We start from the raw sequence: 11,572 nt of genomic DNA, 5'->3' as shown, positions 1-11,572 counted from the left end.
GAGCCTCCGTCTGCATTAATATGATCGGATCCGTTCAGAACGGATCCGATCGAACGCTAGTGTGAAAGTAGCCTAAGGGTCTATTCACACGTCCGTTGTTTGTTTCCTGATCTGTTCCGTTTTTTGCTGAACAGATCTGGACCAGATCTGGACCCATTCATTTTCAATGGGTCCTGAAAAAAAACGGACAGCACAATGTCAGATTTTTTTTCAGGACCCATTGAAAATGAATGGGTCCAGATCTGGTCCAGATCTGTTCAGCAAAAAACGGAACAGATCAGGAAACAAACAACGGACGTGTGAATAGACCCTAACACAACGGTTCTGAGGTAATGGTAATCTAATACTGAAAGGTGTCCAATAAATACATCAGCTAGAGTCTAGACTGTAGCCCTCCTATGCTGTGACGCTCAGCTAGGGGATGACTTTCTGGAAGGAGGTTGCTATAAGACTTTTATAGACCATTTCTGCAGCACTGCTGCACCCAGCATGGAAGAGCCCAGATGACCACCGGCTAACCTTCTGTGCTAGAAGCTGCTGCCTCCAACCTGACTGTATTATACATGAAATCTATCTATATAATGCTATAGAAAAGAATTTGATAGGATTGTTTCCTACCTCTCTACCTTTACTTCCTTGATATACTGATTCATTATCTTTAGGCAATATGAAAGGGGAAATTTGTGGTAAAAAACTAGGATTTTGCTGTGGATTGACTGTTGATTTCACCTTTATATATGAAAATCCATGGCATCTCCATGACATAATGAGCATGCTGTGGATATGAAACTGTACAGCATTGTTCTGCTGTATGTGGAGCTTCAATACCTTATCCACATGTACTGCACACCTGTCACTTCTGATCTAAGCCTTAAAGCTCCCTCCAGTAGAACTTGGTGCTAAATGGACAGATTGGTACCTGACCTTTCCATGGGACCGCTCCAGATCTGCTGAATGTCCTTTTCTATGGCAATCTAGGAAGTCATCTGATCATTCTTCTTGGTCAGTACAGATTCAGTCATACAAAGCATTATGAATATGGGTTACATATTCCAAAATCTGCAGCTGTGGCTTCTTATACACCACAATGGAAAGGGACCTTGTATGGGCAGCTGACCGCACCACTTAAATGGAATAGTTACCAGCAATATGCACAAAAAGCCATCTACAAAAACAGAAAGGGAAATAATCCTGCCACAAAAATAGTGAGATGAAGTAGGATTACTCGCATTAACAGGTTGGTAATCCTGTGCCCATGCATTACTATGAGACCATTATAAAGCAATGAAAAAAGGATCAGTCATACTACTCTGTTATGGAGGGGCACTGTAAATGCTACTATAGATCTGTCACCAAGTCCACCCCCCCAAATAATGGAAACTGCTTTGGGCATCAGCCTTTTGGTTAAAATAAAAAGATGGGTAAGTAGTTGTGCATGGATTTGTACTTGGTAGTGATAAACAACAGAAGAATACTGAGGTTTACACAAAAATACTTTACATATTTAGTGTCTGCATTATTTTACAGAGGAGGTATATTGTAGCACTGCAAGCTCCTGCACAGAAGGTAAGAGTCAGCTCTTGAGGTAAATCCAATAATGTCACTTGTGCCCAAGCTCCTAATACTTCCCTTGTTTGAGTCTTTCAATATGATAGCATAGTTTCAAGGCTGGGCCAAGTTTCAGTCCCATATATTTCATTATCATATCACTCCGAAGTAACAAAAAAGCAGGTCCATCAATTTCCTGAGGAAAGAAGAAGAAAAAAAAATTGTACAGAATTAATGTACTCTCACACACGATGACTAGATCTTCAGTACAGCAACAAATGCCAAATGTTTTCACAGTCGAGGAAAATGTGATCAGACAGAAAAATGAGGTTTGTGCCATATGGTAACAACAAGCTGATCCGAGGAATTACTATCCCTTACAGAACACTTATCAGGGCTTGTGATGAGCCCAGAAGGCCTAAAGGGGTTTGTCCAGCTGTTTATACTGATGATCTATTGTCAGGATAGGTCATCAATCTCAGATCGGCGGGGGTCCAGTCAGCTGATTGACAAGGAGGTGGCGCTCCATGCAAGCGCTGCTTCCTGGTCTTTACACTACGCCTTGTCTCCTGTGGAGCGGGATAATAATGAATAATGAAGCGCTCACAACACATATGACAAGATGGCTAATCTGCCTCGTGGTTGATAGACAGGCTTAAAGGGTTGTCTCACTTCAGCAAGTGGTGTTTATCATGTAGAAAAAGTTAATATAAGCCACTTACTAATGTATTGTGATTGTCCATATTGCTTCCTTTGCTGGCTGGATTCATTTTTCCATCACATTTTACACTGCTTGTTTCCATGGTTATGACCACCTTGCAATCCAGCAATAGTGGTCGTGCTTGTACACTATAGGAAAAAGCACCAGCTTATGTGCGCTCCCACAGTCCCGGCCACCAGAAAGGCCAGTGCTTTTTTCTATAGTGTGCAAAGGTGACCACTGCTGCTGGATTGCAGGGTGGTCGTAACCATGAAAACAAGCAGTGCATAATGTGATGGAACAATTAATCCAGCCAGAAAAGGAAGCAATATGGGCACAAGGAATCACAATACATTAGTAAGGGCCTTATATTAACTTTCTCTACATGATAAATGCCACTTGCTGAAGTAAGACAACTCCTTTAAAAGGGATTGTCTCAGCAGGAAAACTTCAACTGACGCCCAGTGATCAGCTGATGTCTACAGGATGGATTTCTCCCTGGTTTTCCAGCAAAACTAAAGGCTGTTGCGTTGGAAATGTAGTTTTACATGGAGCATAGTATGCCACGGGGGTGGGGATAGGAGAACTGCAGACGTATCATGGTTTCTGTTGAGTGCACAGGACCTGAGACAACATAACAAAGCAGTGCACACTGGTGGATCAACTTCCTGTGATCATTTACATTGCACTATTAGGTTTTTTGGCTTCCAATTGAGCAAACTCAGTAACTAAAAGCAATCTGAAAATGTGGGCTTTTCCATTGCATATGGACAAACCCCTACAAATCAAGCCACATTCTCATATATCTAGATCCTACCTATTGCAGCAAAATATACTTTTTTTAAATTAACTGTTAATGCGGGTTTACACTTCCCATCTGTCGGGCAGATTATCGAGGATGAACGTTCCTACAAAAGCTCAATCTTGATAACCTGCCTGTCTAAAGGTGGTGCAGATCATCTGATGAATGAGGGAAACGCTCGTTCATCAGATGAAAGAATCATTCAGGCAAACAACTAAATTATCATTTGAGGGCAGCAGATCATGCCGTCTAAACAGCGATCTGCTGCCCAGAAACAATTCAGCTGTATGAAGATGCTATTGCTCATCCTCATACTGTGGAGGTGATCATTGCATGAAGGTGCTTCACCTCCACTCCATGTACATGCCTCACCACCACTAACAAGCAGGGAATTATCAAGTAGAAAGGATTTGATCATTGAATGTGAGTGCAGAATTACTCATTTTAAAGGAAAATCCACTTTATCTCAGTGCAAAACTGCTATACTTTTACTGTGTAATGCACTGCTCTCTGACTTTAGATTTCTTTCTTAAGGCTTTATTACACGGGCAGATTATTGTTAAGATGCTCGCTAAGGCTACTTTCACACTAGCGTTCGGGCCTCCGCTTGCGAGTTCCGTTTGAAGGCTCTCACAAGCGGCCCCGAACGGATCCGTCCAGCCCTAATGCATTCTGAGTGGATGCGGATCAGCTCAGAATGCCTCAGTCTGGCACCGTTTGGCCTCCACTCCGCTCAGCGTCAATGGGGACGGATCCATTTAAAGTTGACACAATATGGCTCAATTTCAAACTGATCCGTCCCCCATTGACTTTCAATGTAAAGTCTGGACGGATCAGTCTGAGTAACTTTCACACAAATATCATGCAGACGGATCCGTTCTGAACGCAAGTGTGAAAGTAGCCTAACAAGCGTTCATATGAAAGCTCGTTAGTGATGATCTGGCAGTGTGATACTGCCACCGAGCAAACTCGTTCATCGGGTAATCAGGATCTTTTAACATGTTAAAAAAAAGTCCTAGTTTGCGGGCGGCAGATCGCGTTGTGTAATAGGCACACTACTGCTAGCAAACAATGAGACAGTATAGGGACGAGTGATGCATTAGCGATCGCTTGTCCCTAAACTGAGGAGGAGACCGCTGCATGTAATGGCAGCGTCTCCTGCTCTAGCGAACAGGCGATTGACGGGAGGGAACGCTTCCCTCCCGACAATCGGCTTCTCTATCTGCCCGTGTAATAGGGCAGGGGATCTTAAAACCGGAGCAAAACACTTCAGTTCGATTTAATACACCCAGATGCATCCGTTCCGTTTGGATGCAGTTGTATTAGATAGAAACTGAACAAATTGGAAAAAAATGGATACGGCACCATTGACTTACATTGTTTTTAGTGACGGATCCGTTTTGCTGGTATGTGTCCATTCAAAAAACTGAACAAACCAGAACGGAAAGCATCCTCATCATTTGTTTTGTTGACAATTGACAATGAATGTCGGATCTCAAAATTGGAAAGCAAAACGCAGTTGTGAAAGAAGTCTTAAAGAGAACCTGTCATCAGTTTTATGGTGTCCTAACTAAGGGCAACATAAATAAGTGACTGATTCTCTTAGCAAAATGCTGGGTCACTTTCTTTAATTGACCCAGTCAATCTGCCAACATCTTATATTGAAAAGCTCTAGCTCATAATGATGAGTCATGAATATTCATGAGCCACTGACTTCCCCCTGCCTACCTGCTGCTGATTGACAGTTATTTTCCATATGAATCAGCAGCAGGTGGGCGAGGGAGTGGCTATAGCTGTTAATTAAATAAACGCTGGACTCAATGACATCACGCTGGACTCAAATCATTAGCATGCGGCATGTGGCATCTTTGTGTGTATATTATGAGGTATCTGTCACACCAGTAAGTGAATACATCTAAGGCACATTTTAGTAGTTAATGATTGTATATAATTAGTTATATTATAATCAAATATCCACATGACAGGTTCCCTTTAAATGCATTATATATGGACTGCACATTTATTCTCCAGAGAATGTGTACTAAACCTGTGATGTATGCAACATAAAGAGCTATTACACCCGAATATAAATTCACAGTGCACGCTCACCGTCGTAGTGAGCAAAATGTCAATCACAAGAGCTCATGGGGGTAAGTTTAACCCCTTTGTGGTTACAGGGGAAATAGCGGAGTAGAAACCTTGATAATGCCATACCCCTGCAACTTTTCTGTGTGAAGAAAACCTCATGGAATATCATAATGCTGCTAAAAACATCCATGTCTGCCCGCTTCACAAATCAGCAAGTAAATGATGTTTCTATAATTCATGCACTGACCTTCCGCAACAGACTCAATGCTAACTAAATGCTATTAACCCCTCAATGACTAGCTAATTTTTGGGTTTTTGCCTCTCAACATTTAAGAGGACTTTTGTTTTTTCATTGACGTGGCTGTATAAGTTTTATTATTAGTAGTTCTCTTACATGTTTCCGAAAAAGTTCAGCATGAGGTGCCAAAGTTTGGGGATCTGCTTTCTCTACAAAGCGTATCACATCCTCCACAGACCAGGAGGCTGGATCTTTACTTTGTGTTCTTGAGGATTCACGGTCAGAAGAGTTGAGGTCCAGCCCTATCGTGGAGCTCACTGCTAAAAAGGCAAAGATTTACATGTAAATACAAATTGCTCAAGGTAAAACAGAAATAGGGTGGAAATAGGTGCAGACTACAAGAATATTTAAGCTTAAAATGGACCTGTCACCATAAAATGCAGTGCAATCTGAACACCGTGTTATAGAGCAGATTGATATTTATTTTTGTGGGAAAAGATCCAGCAAAACTTGTAATTGATATCTTTTATATTATTTATAATCATTGCTTTTTTTGCAGCCCTGTGAATACCAATCAATACAGGGAGGAGGCGTTATCAGTGACTGACAGCTATGTCTGTATTCACACTTATACTCACTGATAACGCCTCCTCCCTGTACCGATTGGTATTCACAGTATAGATATAAATGTATAAATTACAGGTTTTACGCGGTCTTTTCCTGCTCTGTGGCATGGTGCTTTCAGATGGGATTCTATTTTGTGGTGACAGGTCCTCTTTAAGGGTACCTTTATTACCCCTCCCAGAACAACTTGCGTCTCTTCAGTTCCCGCTCACACAGCTACTGGTAATTACTAAAGCTTCATTGTGGACAGTGAGGGAACAATAAACCTGTGGTTTCACTCCATTAACACAATGGAGCTGTAATCTGTACTGCAGCTAAGCTTACAGCTAAACTGGAGCCACATAAGAAAACAACAGAAATCCCAAGGCACTTTTATTCCCTAGGAAAATAATCATTTAAGAAAAAGCTACTGGTATATCAACTCCAAATCCTTGTCTACGTCTAAAGATACATCTATAAATTATTTTAAAAAAAAGTAATAGAATACAAAATACTACACATGTAAACTAATAAAGGCTATTATGCCTAAAACCTGACATGCCATTAAAAGACACGTAACAAAATGAATATTTCTCTGTCACTACTAGAAGGCAATATCTTAAAGTTTGCTTAGGACCCTATGATTGGAAATTAAAAATGCTTGTTTCTGATCACTGCCATTAGTCAGCATGCTACCCATCACCTGAAAAACCATTGGTTGGGTGACTGCATCTTTCATGTGGCACCAAAAAGTGTTGGTTGTCAGCAGATCGTCACCTGTGTATACAGGGGGATGTGCTGGTGATAATGGGGGACAAACAATCGCCACTCATTCAGTCTGTATCAGGGTGTGTAAAAATTACTTGTATATGGTCGATCTGCACTGAAATTGCTCCATGTAAAAGGACACAGGTTTCTGTGAAACAACTATATTAACATGACATATTATCCCTCTGTTAATTGGCAAGATGACAGAAGACAGCAAAGCAGTGCATGCTTTCTGCTAGGTTTACCTTCGATCCTCCTGTGCATCCGGTTTCTGCCCTTTTCATAGTAGCAGCTGTTTCCTGCTGAGCTTGAAGATGATCTACGTACCAAAGGAGTGGTGTTTGAGGTAGGGGTCATAGGCTGGAGAGAGGTCCTGTAAAAAGCCGGCGTGTTGCCAGCTGTACGGTACTCAGCTGTGATACGGGGTGAAGAACTAGGTGGATTTACAGCATTGAGCGCTGAATCCATGGATTCCTCGGAATATCTGTGGTCTTTTGGATTACTATTCTCTTGCAGCGGCAGGGTTTCAGCTGTTGGAGAAAAGGCATGACTAGAACTGACTTACTGCATACAATATTAGACCGAAAACAGATCAACTTGTGCAAGAAACGCTGAGTACAAAGACTGGCTTTTACGAGGTGTCTGGCACTCCATTGTACAAGCACATTTAATTTGAATTTCACCAAGATTTATTTGACATGCATTATTACTATTTGTTTCATCGTGGATAACCTGCAGAGCCAGACAGTTCTTGACCAGTGTTACATTCATGGGTGATGTAAAAATGAGTAAAGGGCTTGTCTGGTTGGACACCTTCCTGTAGATAACCCTGTGCAATTAGATGATGCCAGCAAACTAGCCCTGTGTCAGTTTTGCAGGAAATAGAAAAATTGCAAGAAACGCTTTGAACTCAATGAGCATTCACTGTTTAGTGCTGTCTATCCCACAATCAAGGAGGAATGGGTTAAAAGACATCCAAAACTGTGGCTACGCAATTTCTCATGCTACAAATTGAGTAAACTCGATAGTCAGCGGGTGGCCATTAAATGAACCCTTTACCTTCATATAGATGAGTTTATACTGGGTCACTGAGTATCCATGTACTTGTACATGGAGTAAAAACAATCTATAGATTTTATTGTGGCTCAGTGGGATCACATTGACAGTCATGAGGTGCTACCTTCTGAAGGGTGAGCTTCCACTCTTGGTAACTTTGGAGAAAGAGGAGCTGTGTAAGGGGGAGACTCCTGGAGAATTCTCTTGTTGTTCCTGTCAGACATTTCTTCTTTTGCTTTAAAAAAATAAATAAAGTGAAGACAAATTTAAGTAATAAAATCTAAAAGCAAATAGTTATGCAATCTGCATTTATTTAGAAATGATACAGTACTATAAAAATCCATGGCCTTTAACTCTACGCACGTGTGAGACCTCCTTGCTACTAAGGGCTCTCTCTCATGCTGTATATAGCAGGGGATATGGCCTCGTCATGTTGTAAAGCTAGGAATACAAGTTTAAAACAAGACTGGGTTCACATTTCTAGCCACAATATTGCCCGAGATACAGCTAGGTGAAGTGAAAGATACATAGCGACTAGCACTGCAATCCTCGTCGGGTTTTGAAGCTAAAGTTCCTAGTATCGTGTATCGCTGGCTGCTATACAGTCTGATATAAACTAGGTTGAAGCAGTCCCCCTGCAGTCAGCTGTAATGTCAGTGTAAAGGGGGAGAGGGGGCCAGTGGGGGAATGTGCTGACAGGCTGCAAGGAGAGGTATGGAGACATAGATCCTACCCCTGTGTAAACTGTACATGACCCCATGGGCAGGTGTAACATGGACTTCTTTGTATGTTATCACCTTCCCCCCATATCAGAGAACATACTGGTGGCTTTTTTTCCAGAAAAAAAATGAGTAGACGAATGCTTGCTCATGTTATCAACCCTCGGCACCTAATTAGGCCATTCGTTATGCCATGATCTAGACATTTACCAACATCCGGATTATGGCGTTAAATACATTGCATCAAACCCTTGCACCACACACACAAACATGGACAAAGGTAGGGGTGAGAGAATCGACTTTGGATGAAACATCTGAAGTCTATTCACGTAAAACTTTGTTATAATACTGTACGGAGCGAGAGCTCCCTACAGTATTAGAATGTATTGGCTCCTATGAGCCAAAGTTATTACTTTGCAAAGTCTCGCGGGACTTCGGGTAAGGCCTCTTTCACACTTGCGTTGTCCGGATCCGGAATTACACGCCGGATCCGGAAAATTTAAGATTACACTTACCGGTAATCACTTTTCCATAAGCCCATGACAGCACCCTTGAGAGACCGCCTCCATCCAGGACAGGAAACAGGAACTTTCGTGGAGAGCTCATAAGGAGGAGCATGGCCCCGAGACCACCAGTTAATCGCAAGAACTTGTCCTAGACCACACTCTCTTTTTTTTTTTTTTTGTATATATGATTTTTATTTTATTTATTTTTTATATTTTCTCTATATCTATATATATATATATATATATATATATATATATATATATATTATTTTTTTTTTTTTTTTTTTTTATTAATTCTATACAGGGTGGGAATAAACCCGGGTGCTGTCATGGGCTTATAGAAAAGTGATTACCGGTAAGTGTAATCTTAAATTTCCCTTTCGCCCATGACAGCACCCTTGAGAGACGATTAGAATAGAAATCCCTTTATTTCTTAGGGTGGGACTACCGCCTGGAGGACTTTCCTACCGAAGGCTAGCTGTTCTCTATTGCCTAGGTCCAATCTGTAGTGACGAAAGAAGGTGCCAGGCGACTGCCATGTGGCTGCTCTACAAATCTGTTCTAAGGTAGCGTCAGCCCTTTCTGCCCAAGTGGTGGAGACTGATCTTGTTGAATGAGCACCAAAACCCCCCGGGGGAGCCTTTCCAGCTGAAGAATAGGCCAAATTAATGGCTCTCACGATCCATCTGGAAAGGGTTTTAGCAGAGGCTGGGAGACCCTTATTTTTCCCACTAAATTGAATGAAAAGTTTTGAGGTTTTCCTCCACTGACTAGTAACCTCTAGATAATGAGATAGGCATCTTTTTACATCTAAACAGTGCAGTTTTTCCTCTTTTTCATTTCTCGGATTTTGACACAGGGAAGGAAGGATAATGTCCTGTGTTCTATGAAACATAGAAACCACTTTCGGTAAGAAGGAAGGGTCTGGTTTAATGAGTACCCTATCATCTAGGATGTTAGTGTAAGGAGGCGAGGTAGAGAAGGCAGAAATCTCACCAACCCTCCTTGCTGAGGTAATTGCCACAAGAAACGCTGTTTTGAAGGACAAGATTTTTATGGGTAACTGTTTAAGTGGCTCAAAGGGAGGTTCTGTGAGGCTAGTGAGGACCAAGTTGAGGTCCCAGGGGGGAATTGAAGGTCCAGATATAGGCCTAAGCCTGCTGATGGCTTTAAAGAATCTTCGGACCCACGGGTGGCTAGCGATGGGAGAATCAAAGAATGCACTCAAAGCGGATACCTGTACTTTAAGAGTACTTGGCCTCAAATTTTTTTCATGTCCAGCTTGCAGAAAATCTAAAATCTTACACATAGGTGGGGGATTTAAAGGATTCACCGGATCTTTGGCAAACTTCTGGAAGGTGTTCCAAATTCTGAGATAAATAGAGGAGGTGACATCCTTTCTGCAGGATAGTAAAGTGGAAACTACATTCTTGGAGAGTCCTCTACTTTCTAGGATTTCCCCCTCAGGAGCCATGCTGTTAGGTGTAACTGCTTCACACTCGGATGATTGACTGGCCCTTGGGATAGAAGGTCTTGCCTCTCCGGGAGAATCCAAGGGTCCGTCAAGGATAGCTTCCTCAACCAGGTGAACCAGGTTCTTCTGGGCCAGAAAGGAGCAATTAAGATCACTGTTGTTCTTTCTTGTCTCAACTTCTGTAAGAATCTTGGAAGAAGTCTTAATTGAGGAAAGGCGTAGAGGAGCTGGTTCGGCCAGAGAAGGGAGAAGGCATCTATCCCTGTTGGTGAATCTCTCGCGCTGAGGGAAAAGAAAAGATGACACTTTCTGTTTTCTCTGGTGGCAAATAAGTCCAGATGAGGACGACCCCAAAGTTTGATCGAACACCATTTGGTTCAGACACCATTCCCCCTGGTCTAGTGTATTTCTGCTTAAGAAATCTGCCACCTTGTTTTCTGTACCCTTTAGATGTATTGCCATAAGGGACGGAACAGAAGGAATTATAAGGGAAAAGATATCCGTTGTTAACTGCATAAGATTTTCTGATCTGGTTCCTCCTTGTTTGTTCAGATAGGAGACAACTGTGGCGTTGTCCGAAAAAACCTTTATAGATTTTCCCTGCAGTAAAGGAAGAAACTCTTTTAAGGCGAAAAAGACCGCTCTCAGTTCCCTCATGTTTTGGGAGTCTAGACTCTGCTCTCTTTCCCAAACACCTTGTCTTAAGTACCCTTGGCAACAGGCCCCCCAACCGGAAGGACTTGCGTCGGTGGTAAAGGTAACAAAATTTTGTTGGATCCAAGGGAGCCCCTGGGACAGGTTTGCAGGATTCAGCCACCAGTGAAGGGACTGGATCACTTGGGGGGTGAGTGTAAGAGGTGTATCTAATGGGCGGAGGGAACCCTGCCACTCCTTCAGAATTTGCCACTGTAGGGGTCTGGAGTAAAGATGGCTCCAACTGACCGCTGGTATAGTGGAAGTCATTCTGCCCAAGACCGCCATCGCTTGTCTGATAGTAGGGTTCTTTGTCGATATCAGGGACTGAACCTGTTGTATTAATCTCTGAATCTTGTCCTGGGGTAGAATACAGA

At 42.2% G+C, this 11,572-nt stretch overlaps 1 protein-coding gene across 3 annotated transcripts in view; it reads right to left on the bottom strand.

Moving 5' to 3' along the window:
- Positions 1–261: 261 nt before the first annotated feature.
- SCML2 (Scm polycomb group protein like 2) overlaps positions 262–11,572 on the bottom strand; it is a 104,455-nt gene continuing 93,144 nt past the window's right edge. For 2 of the 3 annotated variants that reach the window (XM_044284846.1, XM_044284849.1), the window contains 4 exons: positions 7,928–8,038; positions 6,993–7,277; positions 5,533–5,696; positions 262–1,744 (listed from right to left, as the gene is read on the bottom strand). In XM_044284846.1, coding sequence (XP_044140781.1) covers positions 1,619–1,744; positions 5,533–5,696; positions 6,993–7,277; positions 7,928–8,038 — 686 coding nt within the window. In that variant the 3' untranslated portion in view covers positions 262–1,618. The remainder of the gene's footprint in view (positions 1,745–5,532; positions 5,697–6,992; positions 7,278–7,927; positions 8,039–11,572) is intronic. The other variant, XM_044284847.1, reaches the window with a different exon arrangement.

Source organism: Bufo gargarizans, chromosome 3 (genome assembly GCF_014858855.1).
Source record: "Bufo gargarizans isolate SCDJY-AF-19 chromosome 3, ASM1485885v1, whole genome shotgun sequence".
Lineage (NCBI taxonomy): Eukaryota > Metazoa > Chordata > Amphibia > Anura > Bufonidae > Bufo > Bufo gargarizans.
Note: the sequence above shows the minus strand (reverse complement) of the source record. Positions and strands in the feature narration are given on the sequence as shown.